The 22,346-nt window shown below is 34.9% G+C and overlaps 2 protein-coding genes across 20 annotated transcripts in view; one reads left to right on the forward strand and one right to left on the reverse strand.

The window, feature by feature from the left end:
• Positions 1-1,001: 1,001 nt before the first annotated feature.
• Positions 1,002-21,327, reverse strand: Rwdd1 (RWD domain containing 1). 5 transcript variants are annotated; one of them, XM_071613080.1, is made up of 9 exons: positions 21,122-21,199; positions 19,813-19,940; positions 18,641-18,755; positions 17,442-17,517; positions 13,769-13,834; positions 5,160-5,303; positions 4,380-4,512; positions 3,622-3,684; positions 1,002-1,297 (listed from the first exon to the last, which is right to left on the reverse strand). In XM_071613080.1, exons 5-9 carry the CDS (start codon positions 13,775-13,777, stop codon positions 1,176-1,178), a joined length of 471 nt encoding a protein of 156 aa, XP_071469181.1. In that variant the 5' UTR covers positions 13,778-13,834; positions 17,442-17,517; positions 18,641-18,755; positions 19,813-19,940; positions 21,122-21,199; the 3' UTR covers positions 1,002-1,175. The 5 variants fall into 5 exon arrangements, with proteins under 5 accessions (XP_071469181.1, XP_071469182.1, XP_071469183.1 ...); XM_071613081.1 differs by lacking the exon at positions 19,813-19,940; XM_071613082.1 differs by lacking the exon at positions 17,442-17,517.
• Positions 21,328-21,659: 332 nt separating this feature from the next.
• Trappc3l (trafficking protein particle complex subunit 3L) overlaps positions 21,660-22,346 on the forward strand; it is a 74,899-nt gene continuing 74,212 nt past the window's right edge. For 4 of the 15 annotated variants that reach the window (XR_011707708.1, XR_011707710.1, XR_011707709.1 and 1 more), the window contains exon 1: positions 21,789-21,838. The gene's annotated coding sequence lies outside the window, so the exon portion shown is untranslated. Of the gene's footprint in view, positions 21,706-21,784; positions 21,866-22,346 lie in introns of those variants that run through there. The other 11 variants (XM_071613088.1, XM_071613092.1, XM_071613089.1 and 8 more) reach the window with 8 other exon arrangements.

A 22,346-nucleotide genomic window follows, 5' to 3' on the forward strand; every position in this document is an offset into this window, starting at 1 on the left:
TCTGCTTCTTCCACGTTCTTATGTATCTTTTAAACAGCTTTCATCAGGAGCTTTTAGGAAAAACAAAACCTCACGTAACAATTTTTGGATCTCTCCCTGCTATTCTGTTCTATTGCTCTGGCATCAAGACTGACTACAAGTTTCCTTAAAAAAGTAATAAATTACCCAATGATAATTTGGCTTTTAATAACAAAAGTCCAAAAGTCAATGTGGGATTGATATAGTTTTGTTTGCAGGTATGTGGCATGGGTCTTTTTTGACAACAGCACAAGTGATTTCCCACTGGATTTGGATTAATCCTCCATGGCTTCAAAGACTGGAAAACTCACATGAAGCCTGGCTCTCCCATAAGGTACCCCTACGTCAATCATTTCAAATTAATACAAAGATAGTCTTACACATATATGGAGATTGATTTGTGTTCCCCTTGCACACAGTATATAACTCTTATAATTCAGACCACTTCAGACTGGCTAATTAGAAAGCAGCAGGGAAACACTAAAACATACAGATGTCACAATTGCAAGACGGTAGTTCAATCAGGAGTATGCATCAGAATCACCTGTAGAACTGGTATGCAATTTCACTGTTTAAAAATGCAGACTGGGACTTACAAAGTCTTACCTGAGAAGTGACCTAAGAATAAACATCTCTTAAAAATACCACAAAATCTGACTCCAATACTACTATTATAATGAAATCCATTTTTTTCCTGCCTATAATATGGGTTCTGGTTTATTAAGACTTAAATTTATTGTGTCAGAAGTATCTAGGATTAATTCTGTATTTGCCTCAGCCTTCTAATACAAATGATAACACTTAGAAACCAAAGAAACAACGATCACAAGCAGAGAAATTCTGAGTTATTCTGATTCTTCATGTATAAACCCTCACATGCCACAGCCTACCCTCAAGTCTTGGTATTATAGGAAGGACTTCTCTTCAATACTAAATACCATTAAATATGTAATCTTCTGCTCATCAATGAGAAGACATGAACATTCTATATTTTAAACTTTAAGGTCAGTTTATTAAGTCAGTGATGAAAGTGATCAGAAGAATATTCTCCTGAAAATTTTTTTTTTTCTTAGAAAAAAAGAAAGGAAAATCAAAACCCTCTCAGCATAGCCACAGATGCTGTGGCAGTCAAATTCTCTGCAGATGGGGACAGTCCATTAGTCTGCTGAGTCACTCCCTGGGTCAGCAGGATTGTAGTCTGGATCATCTTCATCATCCTCCAGCTCCAAGTCATCCATTTCCTGGAACAAAGACTCATCTACCTCCACATTGTTTCCAGCTGCAAAAAGCAAAACAAAATTCCCTCTCAGCTTTATACTCAAAAAATCAAACATAGAACTCACTGGAGTACCAGACAGAAACTTCTCAGTGTATATAGGAGGTGTCACTTACGAAATTCCAAACTACTAGTGAAAATCACATCTTTCTTTGTCAGTAGAGACTCTTAACACTTTAAAAGCAATTTCATTCCTCCAGGTCACAGTTCAAAAATCTCTTGTTGTTATTGTTGTTGTTAAGGGATTATCATAGAATGCATATTTATAATATGGCATGTTATATACTGAAGATATGTTACCCTGGTTATAGTAAGTTAACTATCAATGAGACTTGTACCAGGAATCTCTCTTATACTTGCTAATTAATTGACAGATGGAACTTGACCTTTTCTCTCCACCAGTTTTCCTTGTAACTAATAGTATCACTTCTCAAGATTCCACCTGTCTGAGCCCTACAGTAAGCAATAGCCAGGTTCCCCATTAAACATATCACTCTTCACTTTGTCTGAAGTAGATAAATAAAGGATAGTATAGCTCTATTGAATCCCCACACATTGTAATACCTTCCTTCCCTCTCAGATCCACTCACTGACATTCATTGTAATGAGAATATAAAGAGAACAAGTGTTGTTTCATGCCTATGAGTAGATCAAAAAGAAAAATATAAAATGCTAAGCCCTAGTCAAAGAATAACTGTCTCTGTAGGGTTTCACAGAGCAGATGAAGTCTAAAATATCTTTGTGATATATATGAATGGACCAAGAAGAAAAGATCAGGTGAAAGTAATTCTTCGTAGAAATGTATACAAAGGCAAGAATATGTCGAACTGGAAGGCAAGATTTTTTAGGAAAAATACCAACAGATAAAGCATGGATAAGAGTCAGACGGAGGACAGCATAAGTCAACCTTTTTTTCAAACTAATGGAAACCATGAAAGAATTTCAAAAGAGAGGTTTATGATTAAATATAGGTTTTAGAAATTCCATCTCAGAGGCAGCAACTATAAAACAGATAAAGACATTAGAAGGAGGAACAGATTTGGGGATACAGTTTCAGAAACTACTACAAAAGTCCAAGTGAAAATGATAAAACCTTCAAGTAAGGGAAGGAAAGTGATGAGAAGACATTTTAGAGGCAAAATCAATAGGTATGTTTTGGTAACTTACTGGATATGAAGAGGAATTTGATCCATCACAAAAGGAAAGGAATGAAGGATGAGTGACACTAAAACTTGTTCTGAGAGAATGAGATGAAGCTTTGGAGTTAGTACTTCTCAAAAAAAAAAAAAAAAATAGAGAGAAAGGAACAGGCTTGCTAGGTTTTTACTTATTTTTTTCCCAGACTACAAAAATTAGACAATTAAAAATCTGCTACAGAGAAGGTAATAAGATACATTAAAAAAAAAAAAAAAAAAGCGAGTACCAACAAAAAAGGAATGATTAGCAGTGAGCCCCTTCAAGGTTGCTTTTTAACCTCTATAAACATAACACCTTTACAATTCTAACCTTCTATATCAGAGAAAGCAGAAGCAGTTTGAAAGGACAAAAGCTAGAAGATCCCCACCTAGCAAGATGGAGCTTGCAGAAATTTCACAAAGTACAGAAATCTAGGGTCATGTTAGAGGTGCGAGTGAGTGTAGAGTCCAGTATAAAAATATAAGTAGGCCAGGATTGGGATTCTAGTTCAGTGGCGGAGCATTTGCCTTGCAAGTATGAGGCACTGAGTTCAATCCTCAGCACCACATGAAAATAAGTAAATAAAATAAAGGTATTGTGTCCATCCACAACTAAAAAAAAATTTTAAAAAAATATATAAGTAGGCCATAAGCTCCATGAGGACAGGAAATTGCTTTATACTATTCTCTGCTATAATCTCAGTGTCCAAGTTATACAATAAATATTTATAAGTGTATGGATGGATAATGGATAGATGGAAAACCAAAAGAGGTAAGGGGTAGGAGACAAAGGAGGATAAAGAAAGCAAAGGGGACAAGCTCCATGAGAAACTATGTAAGTTAGTTGTGATACGAGAAATTTGGGGGAAACAGGTCATCTGAGTCACAATGGGCCTGTTTTCTTGTCCCCATAATTGTCTATCCCAATCTTGAGATTGCTTAAATTATCATAAAACTTTTAAATAGTATATTATTGTAGGATTAAAATATTCAGTTCAAATGTATTAATTGATCAAATGTTAGAATTTTTGCTTCAAAATGAATTTTTCATCAGTCTTGGGAGGAAAAATTTACATTGAATTATCACTCTGATCTTTATGGTTAAAATTAAAGACAACATTATACATATATGGAATTCTGATATTATCTTACCATCCTCCAAGAACTGGATATCAGATGTGTCAAGATTATGATCTGTTTCAAATAGCTGTTTCCCTAAAAGACACAAGTATATTTAACTAAAATGGCATAGTATTCATTCACTTTCCCTACGAACATTGAAAAAAAAAAAATGTAACAATTAAGGAAAACAAGTCTGAAAATCCATCTTCTGATAAATTTCAATGAATTATATTAATTCATTCAGTAGCTAGCGGTATATGAAATATATTCACATTAAAATGGAACAAGTGATAAATCTAGTTTATCTAGAGTCCTAGAAAAATGAGATTGCCTCTATATAAAGTTTATTACCTTAAATATTTCTGTATTTCAAGATCTATTATTTGTAATATTTGTACCAGAAATCAGACATAAAAATTCCTCACAGCCAGGCACAGTGAAAGATGCCTGTAATCCCAATTACTTAAGAGACTGAGGCAGAAGGACGACAATCAAGACAGGCCTTGTCATCTTAGTGAGACCCATGTCAAAATAAAAAATGAAAAAGGGCTGGGGACATGGCTCAGTGATAGAAGGTCACTGGAATAAATCCTCAGTACTGGAGGAAAAATTAATTATAAACTATACTTTAAAAAAATAACATCATGTTATTTTCTTTTTTGTCCTAGATGCCTACGAATATTATTGTCTTATAAAAATCTGTTCAAATAATCCTCTTGCTGCACAAGAAAGGATACCAAAATATTTGAGGGTAACAGAAAAAAATACGGGGTAGGGGAGTATCATACCACTTAATTTATTTTTTCCTGCTTGCTCTTCTTCTTTCATCCGTTTCTTTTTAATTTCCAAAAGTTCTGCATCAAACTTGGCCTTCCAACTTAAGAAATTCTCTATTGTAACAGGAGTGCCATGGAATAGTTGCTTAGAAAATAAAAATGACATAACTTAGCAGACTGACATGACAGTTTCACAAATGAAGCCTAACAATATCTTCTAGTTAAATAAGTACAACTTAGAAGAGAAACAATTTATAAGAAAAATTAATGTTTGAAATTTTGAAACATTTAATTTGATTTCTGCCGGTCCTGGCTACTTTCATTGGTTTTGGCAACTTGCTCTGGAAAAGCCCATTTCTTTTTTATTCTTATTACAAAAAACAAAAATAATATACAATGTAGTTACTATATTTACCACTGATATTTACCATTAAGAAGAATGCTGTCAGTTTTAATATGTGTTGAATACATATAAATTTATAAGAATAAATCATAGTTAACTTCGTTTCAGAATTTGAGGTTCTCAGATCATTGTGACAGCGACTTTATCATTCTAAACTCTACATGATAAGTAAAATATTTACATTTCTTGGTTTTACTGGTATGAGCTTTACTTATCTGACTGACTAGAAATCATTACTCATGTTATTCCACCAACCAAATGAGACTTCTAAACTCTTCGAAAAATTTACAAAATGTTTGTTTTTGTAATTTCAAAACAAATAAAAATTTCCAATGTAGAAAAACCTATAGTAATTAACCATATACAACAGATTTAGAGAATAAATGTACCTTTTCTGCTTCTTCTGCTTCTCTTTCTTTTTGTTTCTTTTCTTCCTCTCTTCTAGTTTTTATCTGATCTACTATTTCATTTAATTTTTCTTGCACAGCTGTCACTAGAGTAAAGATCATCACCATACCAAGATTTTCTTCAGCCTATGCAACAAAAAGGTGGTAAAGAACACACTTCTTAGAAAAATAGAAACTAGCCTAGGATAAAATGTTTTAGTGTAATCACTGAAGACATGTTTCTAACATGATTACAATTCAGTTACACCATATATTCATACACTAGAATAAATGAACATGTTAAGAAGTGATTATATATGAGATAATGAGATCTTCCTCTAAAAGATCTATGTCATTTGTCATACCCAACATAAAGCACGTATTTCAGTAAATTGTGTTTAATAATCATATAGGTAGAATTCAGAAAACCTTTTCCTACAGTATGAGTAACAACATTTCTCAAGCATTTCTCAGTATTTTAAATTACCGTTTTGAGTATTAAAAGCTAAAACAACAGAATTTAGACACCAGCTTGAATTTTTAAACTATTACTATAATAAAGACTGTGGGTACTTTTGTGCCCTTTGTAAGGGGCTTCAAGCTAACTCCTGTAATCCTCGTCAATGTGCTGCATCTATGCTAAGCATCCTAAATTTATGAGTAATAAGAGTCTCTCGTGAGTGTGAACCCATACTGAAACTGCCCACTAGAGGGTGACTTAATATCCAACAGTCACTTCAATACTAAATGTTTTCCACAAAACCCATTCCTGGGTTCTCAATCTCAGCAAACCACACCATCCTCTACCCAGTGTGAATATCCTTACCCATTTAAAATCAGTCTCTGTCTCTGTTGTTCTGCCCATTGTTTTCAAGCAACATTGTTAATACCCTATCCCAGGATACCATCATTTTCAGTTTGGAATACAAGAAACTTTAATTGATCTTCTTAAACCTATGACCTCGCCCCCTGACATAACTTCTCTAGACCACTCTACATATACATACATACACGGCTAAACTAATTTATATACTGAAGCAACATAAAACTGATCTAGTCAGTCTCTTGCTTTCCTCAACAGCTTCCCAAACCAATCAGAACCAAGTCCATATTTTTAAACAGTTTAGAAGACCCTTCTAAAGAATGGGGTAACTTTTTAGTTTCATCTCTTGTCACCATGAGCATTGAACTTTAAATTCCACTGAGGCTGTATAAATGGAAGTTCTGGGAAGAATCTCTCACTATCTCTCTGTCTACCTCACCACTCATCCCTCATTCTCAAGCTTGTTCCTTTAACAATCTTAAAACTCTTTGTTAAAACTCTTTCTTAAAACTCTTCCATTCCCTTGATGGCCTGGAAATCTCTTCCTTTAGGTCTCAACTTCCTCTTGGAAGCTTCTCCAATGCTTCAAGTCTATGACCATCCACACAATCCTGAATTTCACCATCATTGCATTGTTCACATAAAATAATGATACCCAGCTTGTCAGACCAAATTTCTCAACAGAGTATAAAATCTATGAGACTAAGGATGGTGTCACTTAACTTAATGCTTGACACATTTCATTAACAAATCTCAGTAGGGTATCTTTTATAAAAATTAAGTATTTCAATAGAACAGCAAAAAATAAATAAATATATCAATGAACAAACATTCATGGAAACTAAACAACTCAGAAATCATACTAGTTCCACATCACTAGTATTAGAAATGCAAATTATAAAAATATACTGTTTTCATCTTATCAACATTTTATTTCTTAATGAAAATATGTAGTATTAGGAAAACTGAGAAACAGATATCTGAATGGCTATCATGAGGTAATAAACTGGTAAAATCAACTTAGCAGTATGAATGAAACTGTTAAACATGCAAACCCTTAGATCTACCAATTTGACTTCTAGAAAGCATCAGACTAGTAAGGTCATCAGTAGTTCATTATTTTCGTTTATTCAACAAACATTTGAGTACCTCCTATGCCAGGCACTAGAGATATAATGGAAGATCTGCTCTAAGGACTTAAAAATAGTTATATAAGAATGGTGAAAGAATTATATATTAAATCAAGCAAAAATGAATATGTGTCTTAAATATACATACAATGAAATTTTATGCAGTTATCAAAAATGAGCGAAGATGTCCACATACATTGTTATGTGAAAAATGAGATGTTATAAAACATTATGGATGGTGTATAAGTGTAAGAAAAAAATCTGGCACTATATCATAAATAATAGATAATTATACCCAACTGGTGGGTTTAAGAGTCATTTTTATTTTCTTCATGAATTTTTTTCCTAATATAAATTTGTTTTTTGATAACTGGATATTAATATTATTTTTTGAGAAAAAGTACAATATTCCCTCAACACATCTTATGTCAGATAAGTATAAAGAAATCAAAACTGCCTTTTTGAAAGGAGAAAATTGGAGTATAAATAATAATATACTAAACACACAAAAAAATTCACTCAGATTCAATAATGAACATTAATGTGGGACAAACTAATATAATCATCCAAGGTCTTCTACAGTGTTTTAAAATTAAATACACTAAGCCAAATTACACTAGAATTACTATAATTTCATGCTGGGAAACAGAATGAATAGGGCCCAACATCAGCAAAAAACTCCTTCCTGACAGACCTTTTTTCATGCCTCATTCTCTAATAGCTCCAGATACTTTTGTTATAAAATCAGCACTCAGAGGACAATGGATTGGTCCTTAGAATATATAAGTCACATCTAAAGTTAAGAGATGTTTTTTGGATAATTCTTAGAAATAAACAAAATTGGGACTTCGGATTTTAAAATGGTAGAGTAAAATCTTTCACTTGTGCCGCATCCCGGCTGGCTGGGCAAAATAACCGGGGGGTAACGAGCAACTTGTGTACGTTGATACAGCAGGAGTGGGAGCCATTTATTGTAGGACAGGAGGGGTATATATACATTCCACACAGCTTATCTTAATTAACATAAACTAGATACAGCAGTCAACCAATAAGGAATCTCCACACTTAATGGCTTGCTATTACTTCACAAACCACTCCCTCTGCAAAATGCCGCGCCATCTTGACTTGTTTACAGACTCTAACACACTTGCCTTCCTTACTGTATCTAAAGAACCCATGAAAACTTTCTACCAAAGCATGATAAGCCCTCACTGTGGACAGCCCATTCTGCCCTAGTCTAGTATGAACTTCCCAATATTCACTTTTTCTTCCATACAAGTTTCTCCTTTTGGAGAGGTCATAAGCCATTATTGGTATTTCTAAGAATAGTGATGAAGAGCCACCCAGGGAGGAAAAAAAAAAAATCGCAGGCCTCTTCCCAGACTGCAGGGTACTAACCTATAATATTAAGTGAGAGGGGGTAGAAGTTTTATTTTTTCCTAAGTTGAAATTCTTGCTGAGCATGGTGGCATATACCTGTAATCCCAGCTACTTGGGAGGCTGATGCAGGAAAAAGACGCAAGAGGGTTACAAGTTTGATACCAGCCTGGGCAACTTAGCAAGACTCTGTCTCAAAATAAAATGTAAAAAGAGCTGGTAGTATAGCTCAGTGGTAGACTACATGCGAAGCAAGCACTCTACCAACTGAGCTATAAAACCAGCCCCCTGGGGTTTGATCCCTAGTAACACACACCCACAGTTTCATTTTTTAGCTACACATGTGACTAGACAATCCAAGGACCAAATTAGAACTGTGTTTATAACTTAAAGAACTTGTTGGGCTTTTTTATTACTTAAAGAGAACAGATAAGTCAGGGGCTGGACTGAGCTTTAAATAGGCACACCTTTTATTACTAGAACTTTAAAGGGACAGTGAGAAACAAAAAATAAAGATGCTTTGAATGCATCTTAAATTTGGTTTGGTAAATGTACTACTTAAATATTTAATGGCATTTTTCTAACTCTTAGATTAATGTATAATATTTAGGGCCAATGAAATAATATCACTACTATAAAACAAAACTATTTCCTTACCTGCAATGCTAATAATTTTAAAATGTCTGTGACATCATTATCTTCTAGGTTTTCCTGGGAGAATATTTCATAAAGGGGAGCTTCATCTGGGTATTTTTCACTGTATGTAAACTTGAGTGTAGTCTGAACAGCTAAGACACAAGAAAGAGTTTGATGTGAATACATTAAAAGTATAGAGACTGGTATTTTTGTTGAATCAGTAATTCATTTACAATGTGTCAATGAAAAGTAGTAATAGATTTTCCCACAATGAAAACTAAGGCTATTAAGATAGAAAATCACTAGTATAAACAATATATATAACAAAAACAATTAAATACCCAAAATAACTTTTTACATATGAAACACATTTACCACCAACTGGCATTTTACTATACTATTTTTCTGAAAAAAAAAAAAAGATGAACAAAAACTACTTTTTTATTTCTTCTTAAATCTTCCCTGAGATAAACAAAAAGCAATGATCATTAGAAATAAAATAAAATTCTATCATAGGCTCATTTTCATCCTCTCTCATAGCCAGATATGGTTATAGCCCTGGAATTTACATTTATATCTGCACAACAATAGCAGGACATTGCTATCTGGTGGCTAAATGACAGTTCTGAACTAGATATTTTGAGAAATTATCTGGAAAACGTTTAACTTGATTCAGCTATACATTCTCATTTGCTCTTTTGACGTGCCATTTTACAGATCTGACTCTTGTGCAGTAATAAAATTCTTAAGGGTATATTAGTGCAAGCTGTCACTCTACAACCCAACTCAGTGAGTTCTCTATTCCACCAGGCAATGTGAAGTTAAGCAGCACTGCTATGCATTTCCTGTTCAAAGTTGTATTAATCAAAACGATCTTCTGTCTAGAATTTTAATCATTAAAAACCTGCCTTTGATGAAGTAATTTCAAATCCATATAGCTCTCCATACAAGGGGTAGGGGGAGGTACCTTAAAATTTTCAGATTTGATATTTGTTTTTAATCTTCATGTATGATGTCAATAAAGAATTTTATGAGTAAATCAACACAAAGGATTGAGTGCTAAGGGTCAGGAAGAAATAATATCAATGTCTCTTGACATTCTTCTTTCTTCCCTTTTTAACACATTTCTAATTTTACTACAAAAATAAAATTTATTTTTATTTTTCCCTAGGTTTTTTAAGGCATCCTTGACAAAATTATTTATATTTAAGATATAAAACATGATGTTTTAAAATACATATGTATTATAAAATGATTATTATGGTCAGGTCAAGTCAATTAACAAAACTATCACCTCCCACAGTTATGATTTTTATTGTATATGTAGTAAGAATATTTAAGATCATAAACTTATTCATCTTGCACTGAACCTAGATAACCTTTGACCAACATCTCTCCCTATTCCCTTAGCCCCAGCATTTAAAAAACCAATTTGTCAAAGAAAAAATTAAAATGGAAATCAAACTATCTGGAAGCCAAATGAAAATGAAAACACAAAACACCAACACTTGTGGGTGGTAGCAAAAGCAGTTTTAAGAGGGAAGTTCACGACAATAAATGCCTCCATAAAAAAGGAAAAAAGTCTCAAACAACCTAACTTTACACATCAAAAGAATCATAAGGGAGAAAAAAAAAGTAAGCTTTGGGGGGCCCGTGCTTGAGCTACTTTAATAGCCTCTACTCAGCCTTGGAGCCAAGGAGATTTTGGTCTGGCAAAGCTGGTGATGACCTCAGTCTTCAATCAGCTAGAGAGGCTGCTCTGTACCTGGGGACTTGGGCGTTACCCACTGGGCTTGGACAGCCCTCCTCCTGCCTTATTTGGTAAAAGAACATTCCACTGAAATCCTTTGAATCCCCATTATATAAATAAAGCAAATGCAGACTCTTCTCTCTCTCTCCTTCCAGTGTGGAAGCAGGATCCCTAAGGTCGCAGAGCCCTTCTACCCTCGCTTTTCAAATTATTTACGTGTCATGTGATTTTTTTTGCGGTATTTCTCAGCCCTAGAACATTTCACACAAGGGAAACCCAAATTTCATAGGCCATGTGGGACACAGGAGAGAAGTATAAGGATTGAGATTAAGAACAAAATCAGCAGAAGGAAAGAAATAATAAAAATCAGAATGGAAATAAATGAAACATGGGCCAGAAAAACATGAGAAAAGATCAATGAAACTTGACTATAAAAAAAAAGACCCAAATAAATGAAAATTGAGACTTTTACAACTGATACCAGGGTGGGTGATGTTTATTTTATGATACAAAGTTTCAGAAAGGGTGAATAAATTCTAGAGATCAAGTATACATCATAGTGACTCTAGTTAATAATGTTTTTTTGTTTTTGTGTTTGAAGTGCTAGGGATAGAACTCAGGTCCTTGCACATGGTAGGAAAGTGCTCTAACACTGAACTCTACCCCAGTCCAATAATAATATATCATATACTTAAAAATTGCAAAAAGATTAATATTAAATGGTATCACCACAAAAATATTTTAATAAATACCTAAAATTCACCATTGTTGGCATATTACTTCTTTCCTCTATAAATGTAGTTTTATATAATTTATTTGTTTCATGATCATTATATTAAGAATATTCTTTAATACATATTTTAAATAATGGTAAATTGAATTACATCCTGTAGGTATATTAAAATGCATTTAGTATTTTTAAGGATTAAATTTTTTAAAAAATAATATTTATTGATTATACTATTAGAAATACCAGACATTCATTACAGAAGACCTAGGAATACAATAAGAGAAAATAAAATCACAAGTAATCTTATCATTGGGAAGAGCTCAAGGTATAATTATTTTTAAAAAAATATCAGAAGTATTTCTAAAAATACACTTTAAAGTATGTTTCCATAGATACATTTACATTTCAAACAAAATTACATAGCCATAACATTATTATTAATTATACTCATAATGCTGTGCATGATTTACTCTTTCATAATATATGCATAAAGATCATCAGGAATCACAAATGCATCCCTCCCAATTCCTTAAATATTAAATATAAACATACTTCCATTATATAAATTGGCCACCATTTATTGGTTAAGATATAAACTACGATTATAATAACATTCTTGTATGCATTTTATTTGTGCATAAAAGTTTCCTCAGAATAAATATTCCATGAGTATCTACTTATCAAGGATACAAATATATTTAAATCTCTAATGAATCAATGAAAATGAATGAATCAGTGGAAACCCAATGGCTTTCCTAAACATGTATACAAGTTTAAACTCACTCCCAGTATCATACTGTTGTCTCCTCATCAGTATTGATAATGTGTTGGATGACATGTTATTTTCACTTTAATTTACCTTTTTAATTACTAGTGAGATTAATTTTTTGAACAATCATTTATAATGTTGCCTCTAGAAATCAGACATCCATTCCATTTGCCTGTTTTTCTACTAGTTGGTTCATTAAAATGAAGTTTTAGAACAAAAATAGTATAAACTAATAATTATTTCAAACAAATTTAAAAAGTATTTCTCAAATCAGGAATGATGAACTGTATAGAAATATTATTACAGAGCTATTATTAGCTCCTAATAAAACTATTGCTTAGAATATGGGAACGATATGCAGGAATTTTTAAATTTTATTTTTCATTTAAGTATACTCTTAAAGAAAACTATCTTTCTGGATTCTTTTATCAATGAGCACTGTCACACCAATTCTGGCACACAAAACTGCATCATATGAACCCACATAATATCACCAACTTCTTTATAAAGAAAAGTTTCAAATAGTGAAGAGCAGAGGGCACAGTATTTACTCTTACTGGGATATATTATAGGCATTTTTTATTGACCTACCTATAAGAGTACATTCGTTATCAATTTAGTAAAAAATAACTATATCCAACATCTTTTTCATTCAGATTTCAAAATATTTCAGTGCTCACCTTATTTTCAAAGGTACAAGACAGATTCAGAGTTATCAAGTGAGACCATTAACAGTTCTTACTTACCAGCCTAACAGGGAAAAAAAAAAATCTTGGGACTAATGCCAATTTATATACCACTTCTGTCAAAGCACTATTTTAACTGAACTAGACTAAAGGTAGAAATGAACTTCAGATGCCATCTCCTTGATGATCCACCAAACTTAAGTGAATTTAATTTTAACTTATTGGTTTTATAGCTGCTTTATTTTAAGAGAGAAAATACAAAGATATGTATATATCCAGTCTCATTTATAATAGCAATGTTATAAATTAACAATCTACAATGTTTAGTATGACAAATAACAATCTACATGTTTAGTATGAAAAATACTAGTCACTCAATGGAATACCATACGATCACTGAAAAACATTTGTATGCAAAGTCTCATTTTAGGCAAAAATCTCCCCCCATTTCTCCATTTGCTATATTGCTAATGTGTCTCTTTTACTTGTAAAATGAAGCATATTGTGCAAGACTATATCTCATCGACTTCCTTTTTTTCTAGGAGTTATGTGTATATAGGAAATACCAATTAGAAACACATCATTCATGTTAGATTCTTAATAGCACCTTAGCACCTTCACACCTGCAATGCCTAGCACAATGGCTGCAGAATCAGTGAAAGTTCTGAGAAAGAAGCTTACAAAAACCACAAGTACTTTTATGACACTTACTTTCATCATTTTCTCCAGCCTCAGATGTCACAGTAATGGTGAAGCTGGGTGGATTTTCTGATAATACTGCAAGAAAATACACACAGATGTTATTATTCTGCTTCCTATGGCAGATTTTCTTCCTTATTAACATTTGATCATTACCCAGGCTTCAAACTGCTTCCTAGCCTATATTTTCATTTCCAGAAATACAGACTGACCAGAATATTGAAATGATAAAACCTATATCAATTTTCTATGTAAATGAGTTTTCTTTAATTTACAAAGAAATATCTATCTTTATGTTTTACCAAATGAAGCATTAAGTAATTTAACTTTTATTACCTACACATGAAAAATTCAACTCCTAAAAACCTCAAACAGAAAGGTAAAGAGTTTGATGATGTTTGGCACCAGACACTGCCCGCTGATATTCATGATATTCACTGACTTTCATACTTCTTGTTCTTTTCCACTTTGTTAAGTGTAATCAAACTTAATCCTTTCACAGATACTTATTAAGCCTCCATCATCTTTCATGGAATTATAAAAGGAATTAGTTTTGAATCAAAACATTTAATTGCTTATAGTTTATTAAATGAGACATGTAAGTCAACATTTACATAAGAAAACTTTATAAATTATTTTACAGCTTCATACCTAACTAAAATTACATCTTTTTATCATCTTTTTCCCCATAAAAATATTATAAAAATTCTAGAGACCTCCTAGATCAATGCCTGGCAGAATTAATAAATATTGGCTTAATGAAAGACGGACTAAACTAATGGAAGAAAAGGAGAGACACAAAGGAACAGATTCAAAACCAGATGAAAACCAAGGAAACTTCAAGCTACAGGGAAGGCTGCTTACGCCTATCAGGAAAGCCTATGTCTTACTTCGTGCCTGGGAAGCACCGGCATCTGCACTGGCAGCAGATCTGCAGACTTTGTGAAATGAAAGAGCAAGGAATCACTCAAGAAATCATTACGGAAACTACTTGGCTTTATCAGAGCGGCCCAAAGCTATCATAAATATATATATATATATATATATATATATATATATATATATATATATATATATAAAATCAACACATTTTTAAGATGGATGTCTTCATATTAATTGCAATGTAAGGTACTTGAAGCAATGGTGAACATCTATAATTACCAAAAAGGTGTTTGGTCAGGAAGATGAAGGATGCATTGAATTCACATTATACTAGATTAGATCTCAATCAGTCCAGCCCATGATGAAAAAGCACTGAAAGCTCATTATAACAAAGTTTACAAAATAACCAATTTTGGCATTTTTATGTCACGAAATATAAACGATGCAACAACTTTAGAAATAAGAGTTCAACTGAATGGCTTTTACTTGTTTCTAGAATTCCATGAAGCTGTTGGTCAGGGATATCCTATACCAGGTGTAACAGCTAACATTCTAAATTTAGCATCACTTTGTGACTGTGCCATGTATTTACATAAAAATCTTTTAATTCTAACAATACAACTGTTACTGTATTTCACTAAATTTAGGATGCCATCAAGTATGAGATACACTTTACCTTATATACCACTAAGAAAGAAAAAGCTACCAATTGAGCTATGACACATAATTCAATCAGTTTGTATTTCAGTAATGTTAAAATGTAAAAAATGTGTCTCAGAAAAGATTAACTATATTATCACTCCAATTTCATAATGTAGAAACTTAGACACAGAGATTTTATATAATTGATCCAAGGCTCTACAACTAGTAAATGGCAGAACTAAACAGATATATAGAGTTTCATTTAGAAAGAAAAATATATATATATTTCTAGCTGAGAAATTCCATTTGAGTTAGGCTGAAAATCATGGGTGGCATGTAGAAATGGAGAAAGGGAACATAGCTGAAGGAACCATGGCAGCAAAATCATAATGATTAGAAAACTTAAGGATCATATAGGGAATAATTATTTTTTTCTGTTTGAAGTATATATATGTAAGCAAAAAACACTAGGGAAAAATACAATTTAAAGTTTAGGCATGATCAATAACAGTTTTTAATAGTGGTTAAAATTTTTTCTCTACACACAGGAGAAAAATCTGGCAATAGTATACAGAATGGAAGGAGGGAAACAAGACTAGATACAGATGAAACTAGGTCACTGATATAACAAATCAGGTAAAGGTAAGAAGGTTCTGAACTAGGTTGTCAGCCATGGGAATGGCAGAAAACAGGGAGGAAGTTAAGATGGTTATCAGATATTGAGTTTGCAGGATGAGGATATGATGCCACTATCATCATAAAAAACAAAACACACACACAAAAAAAACACACACACAAAAATCAAACATGGTATATTTAAAGACAGAGGTACTGTCAAAAAACAAAAAACACACACACAAGAGAACCAGGCCTTAATTCAGATTGGGATCACTTATAAAGAAGCGACAAACTAAATAAGATCATGGAGGAGAAAATGTAATAGAGAGATAAAGGCCAACATTCACTTTTAAAGGGATCCTCAATTTGAAGAACAACTAAGTGGAAGAAAAAAACTGACAAAGATTACAAGAAGCAGCCCCAAGAGGTAGTAACAAAACCAAGAGACAACAATGTTAAACAAATCAAGGGGAAAAGTTTCAGAAAGAGATGGAGGATAATTCTCCCCATCCCATTCTACCAACTGTCTCTCAAGAGTTTTCTAGCAAGCAGATTTTACCACATCATTACCCGCCTATATCAGCAGTTCTCTATCTATATGTGGTGTTGGATCAGTTGTGAAAAAGGGGTGGCATCATACAGCCAACACACTAGAAACTATGCATAACTGAAATATATTTTATTTGTGAAAATACACCAGTTATAAGGATCTGGGTTTGATATGGCAATGTCTACAATGTGTATTACATAGTTTTATAGCTATACAGGGGAAAAATGGACAATGAACTATATTGCCTTATAAGATCATATCTAAATCTCTGACAAGGCCCTCTGTGATTAGACCCTGCTTATTTGTCCAGTCTCATTTTCTATGACTCTCACTTCTCACTTTATATCCCAGAAATACCAAACCACTTGTCCTTTGTATAATCTATTGAGTCCTGGTTCTGCATACACTGTGCCCACTGCTGAAACACTCTTCCCCCAGTCTCACTCACTTGTTAATGGAACTCTTCCATTACTTTTCAGTTTTCCCAAACAATTCAGGCTATCTCTTCTTCCCTAAATTTATATTATGTCTGTTTCCCTAGTAGACTGAGTTCTTTAAAAATGTATATAAATAAATATTTGGTCAATGAGGAAGTCAAACGGCCATGGGTATATGAGCAAGAATATCACTGAACATCAGTGAACCTTGTGAGCCAGACTGAATAGGGAGGCAAGACGGACCAGAAAGAAAACTGAACTACCATTCCATAAGAAATCATGACAAGAAGTTCTAAAAGCATTACAGTGAAAGAACTATAGGGCTACAAAGGTTATGGACAGAAGGAGGAATTTCAGAAGCCAAAATTTTTAGATGGTATTGCCAAGGAATGCCCATGGCCACATGCAACCGAAGGATATAAAAATCAAAATTGTTAGTTGATGAAGGCAATGAATTATAAAGTCACACCATTAAAAGAATCAACAATTAAGATGGTAAATTTCTAGAAAAAAGTATCTTATATTTGTTTAATGGATATAAAGTATTTATACTTACATTATTTCCCATTAAAAAGATATATAGGCTTGAAGAAGTTATACGATTTGTCCAAGGACACTACATCAAGATGTCACTATACAGAAAAAATGGGAATCAGGTACAATAAAGAAAAGGAATATTGGGAAACACTGCTGATAGTCCCCTAATATTGACTCTCCCCTTATTCTCGATATGCCATTTTTAATTGAGCATATTGACCAGTCCCAGAATAAAAGCTGCATTTCCCATTTCTCATGAAATGACTCAGTTTTACTTAACAAGATAAAAACAGAAATGTCCATTGACAGTTTCCAGGAACTCCCTTAAGAAACTGCTGGCTTTCACCCCCGCTTAATTTCTTTATCTGTCCTATTACCTGAAAAGGGAATACTACCATAATTTAGGCCAAGAAGGTGAGAACACACTTTAGGGATGACAAAGAAAAGGATCAAAAGAAGCCTCGGCCCTGAGGAACTTTTGGATTAGTCCTGCCATAAGTCTTATGTGCAAGAGCAATAAACTTTTACTTTCAAAAACTAATGTTATTTAGGGTTTTCCATCACAGCTGAACCAATTTTTAAAATGGGGAAGGGGGTAATATAGTATGTGAAAGTAAGGCAGCAACTAAAAACAGAGATGGAGATCCTGAATTCTGATGAAGGAATACCCCAATCTAATACATTACTGTGAGCTGGGATAAGTATCAGATGCCAGACTTGCACCACTGTGAGTGGATCAAAATAATTTTGGAAAAAAAAAAAGTAAGATTGTTGGGCATAACGGAAGGGTAGGAGAGATGTTAGGTGACATAGAGGCAGATAATGGTGAGATGGAGAGAATTAAGGATTTTGCCAAAAACAGATAACAGGCAGTAGCTAAAAGGTATATTAGCAGAACATACAAATGACCTTAGATTTCCACAAAGAACTAGTAAGCCAATATTAAAATCAGTCCCCTTGGTTGTTAGGGAGTATTTAATCTTTCAAAAGTATGTTTAAGAAAAACTGCTTTTACAAGAGACTCCTGCTCTAAGATATACTAACTGTTAAATGCAGGATTGACAGGGCAAATACAGGATTATGTTCACCTCTTGGCAAGGCAAACAGAATTAAGGGAACCTGGTTTTTGGTTCACTTGATGTCAACCAATTTATTTCAACAAAACTCCCCACATCCAGAGATTTTGATACAGAAATGGAAATAACCAAATTCTACTACCTTAGCAGGACCTTGTCAAGTGAAGCACTACTGAAGGAGAATGTGGTATCAGGAGAGTCCATTTATAATTTTGGAAGACTAGTTGTTAGGAGGGTTGGATCAATGTGCAATCAAGCTACAGAATAGGCAAAAAGAAGAAACTGTATTATGATTTGTTATAATTCACAACAAATGCAACACTGGACCGAAAAGTCTTTGCAAATAGAAAACCTGTTAACTCTGAGGTTAGTATAGGTCTATGCACTAGAACTGTGCCTCTTCAGCATCCACATAAACTCGTGTGTACTTAACAAATGCTGCTTTCTTTAGCTCTCAGCCAGCCATTGGAAGAAAAAAAGAGGGGGTGGGTATCTACTTCCTTCATCAATAGCAAAGAGCATTTACCAAATCTAATAATAACTGTGATTCAAAATGAAGTTAGAAAACTATGAATTAGTTCTTTGACAAACTGACACAAGTAAGCTCTTTTTCTTAAATCTGGCATAAAAATACAAAAGTATGGAAACAAACAAAACAAGGCTATATAAAACAGCAAATCTTACAAGTTCTCAAAATTTCAAAAGATAAAACATGGAAACATTTTATTTCAAAGTCCTCTGCCTTTCCCCTAAGACATTTCATAAAGAACATAATCACAAGACAAAGATCCCTAAGAACTATAAATCAAGACATTTTAATTTATTTATTGCAAAACTTATAGGAATGCTATCAGGAATTAGAGATGTAGACTCAAATGATAACGGTAGAATACTTGAATGCATCAAAGAAATTCATAAATATCATGTATTACCCTGGCTCAGAATTCTCAAGCACTTGTGTATCTGACAAAATTTCTACATACTGAACTATACCAGAGCTGTCATGGCATAATACAATTTGAAATACTTACATAACTATTTTAGAGCTAAAAACATATCACTTTTCTAACTATTTATATGCACATATATAGTAAGAGATACCTTAACACCTCCCAAAAAATGAAAAGAATATCACACCTATGCTGATTTGCCTCTACCTACAGAGTTCATGTCTGTGATACGTCTAAAGTATTGGAAACCATCAAACATCACCATTAAGAATATATCCAACAACTGACCCTGGTATTCCATTTTATTTAGACATTGACATATAAGCAAGGATAGAGAAGGGAGCCAGACTCCATACACACTCACCCAGGTAATGACACTCTCAAACCCCTCTTCACTCATCCCCTTAACATCCTCACAGCACAGTTGTACTGCTGGTGAGAGACAACATGAACAGGACTGGAGCTATACTGGGGTAGCTGACACACTTCTGCCTGTTGGCAAAGCAGAACAAAATTTGCTACCATTGCAAGTAGTGATCAAAGGGTGGAACCAAGAAAAAACTAACCTAAACAATAAAAGGGAGAGGGGTTATAGTTTATGACCTCAAGTAATATATTTTACACTCTGATATCTGACAATCAATGATAGACAGCACTTAAAGGAAAGGATGGGGAATGCCTACTCATTCATAATGGCCTTACCTGGACTTCTCAAATCTGAGAGAAGCTATACTGATAGAATTACCTTATCGCACTTTCAGAATCAACTGAAGCATGACTCAATACGTAAGAATTCTCAATATAGCTAATGAACGTCTCACTAATATTTTATCTTAGCCCAACCAATAAGTAATCTGCTTTCCTTCGTATCTGTTGGAACTGGATCCCAAGCCCCAAAGCCTAGAAGAGGAAAAAGGACAGAGTACCGGACCTAATACTGAGTATCATCCCTGCCACTAACTCGCAGGCGGTACCAAAGCAAGCAAGCCACTTTCCTTTCCTGAGCCTCCGTTATCTTACTTGTAGCAAAAGTCTCAAACTAGATGATGTCTAATATCCGTACCAGCCTATAGCGGAACAGAAATTTGGGCCACATCATTCATGAGGCATTTTGCAGAATGCCAGGGAGAGGAGTTGTGTTTCTTTTTCTTTCTCTTTAAGAAAGAAAGTCGACAAACTCCAGGGATTACGCTATTCTGAACACTGATTCTAGGTTGCTCTAAGAAGAGCACTCGGAATCCCACAATTTTTCAAACACCATCCTATGAAACACACCTTCTATCGAGTTAGGGGTAAGTACGTGAAAACTCAGACCTTTGCGGCTCTGGGAAAACTAATCTCATTCGGAGTATCTTTTAGTGTATTTCACTGAATCTCGGATGGATACAGGTTACACAGAAACCAACGTGCTCCCGACCCAATTCCAGGCCTGACAGTTTCCAGGGACTTCACCAGCGTTTCCCCGCTTTTCAGATCTGAGCGAACAATCGGAGAAGGGGAAACAACCATTGAGTTACTGGCAAGTGGCTGAAAAACTTAGTTTGGCGGGCTGAGTGGCCACGTGGCCTCAAGGTCCCCTCTCCATCCTAGCCAGGGAGACCTAGGCCTGAGGCGGCTCCTGCCCATCCCACTCCACGTCGAGGCAGCTGTGGGCTCGCGGCCCCGAAAATCACCTGTGAAGGAATCGGGGTAGATGGACTCGAGAGCCTCCAGCTCATTGCGTTGCTCCTCGCCGTAATCTGTCATCGTGGCCCTCGCTGCTACCCATGGGTCGCCAGGATCCCCAGACACCACGCAGCAGCTGAAAGCGCGGCCGCGCCGGCTGCGGGGCGGGCGCAGGCGCAGAGTCCCGGGCTGGAAGGAACGCAGTCCAAAGCCAGGCCGGACCTGCAGAGCAACAGCACCGCGTCGCCCTCCGCCTGAGCCCTAGTTCCGCGTTCGACTTATTCGGCCTAGCCAGCGGGGCACTGATTTGCCGCCTGTTCCATGCCTGTACGACATTTGCTGGGATTTTGGAGGCATCTGGTCTGGCATTCACTAAGGACACCTATCGCCGCTGCTGCGCTTTGCAGGGCCTGAGCCTGAGAAGCCCTCAGCGCGGCAACCTCGCTTGATGAGTCGGGGGTGAAGGTGCACTTAACCTTTGGGTCGGGCGCTGTCTCCAGTGGCGGGAGGTGGGGACGTCTGCGAACTGGGGCATTTTACGGTTTCTGATTTACCTGCTGTTGAAGCTAGGCGGACCCCCAGCCTGCTGTTGGTGAGGTTCAGGTCATTTCTGCCCTTCTCCAAGTTCAAGTTCAAGTTACTGGGCTTCCTCAGGAGTTGAGCGAGAGGCACACTGCGGAGGCCCATAAGCGGAGTAGCAGAAGGTCTGCTAATGCGTGGGGCAGGTAGGCTCAGCGCCTTAATAAGTAGAGGTGAATCCAAGGGAGAAATCGACTGGGGTCTGGGGATCTGACCTTTAGGTTCATATGGTTAGGCCTTATTTTTGAATTTGTGGAAGAACTCGGCTTGCATATAATAAAGATGCCTATGATGATGTATTTTTGTGAATTGATGAAGAGGAATGTAGACGTCAGTAACAGTTTTGATATGCAATGTAAAATTTTGCTGTACCTTGAAAAATGTTAAGAACCTTTGACTTGGTAATGTTACTTATGAGAATAACATTGTCAACTCCAAGCGTGCGCAGCAGTCACAAAGAAATTTGTCAGAGAACCATAATGGCAAAAACTAAGAGGATGGGGAAATAAGCGTGGTGTTTTTATGAGAGAAATATTAAATAACCAGGTTTGTGTTTATGTTCCTTTATTATATGATTATGTGTAGCAAAAAATGTGGAAAATGTAAGAAAATACTCCCAACATGTTAACAGATTTTCTCCACATTTATTTTCCT

This window comes from Marmota flaviventris, chromosome 6 (genome assembly GCF_047511675.1).
Source record: "Marmota flaviventris isolate mMarFla1 chromosome 6, mMarFla1.hap1, whole genome shotgun sequence".
NCBI classification, from domain to species: domain Eukaryota; kingdom Metazoa; phylum Chordata; class Mammalia; order Rodentia; family Sciuridae; genus Marmota; species Marmota flaviventris.

Coding starts and splice junctions, on each gene's coding strand:
- Rwdd1 (XM_027928379.2), bottom strand. CDS start 21,194: ATGACAGATTACGGCGAGGAGCAACGCAATGAGCTGGAGGCTCTCGAG. Junction 9,275..13,768: donor GGCTGGAGAAAATGATGAAA/GTAAGTGTCATA, acceptor CTTGTGTCTTAG/CTGTTCAGACTACACTCAAG. Junction 3,685..4,379: donor AGGAAAAAATAAATTAAGTG/GTATGATACTCC, acceptor TGTGTCTTTTAG/GGAAACAGCTATTTGAAACA.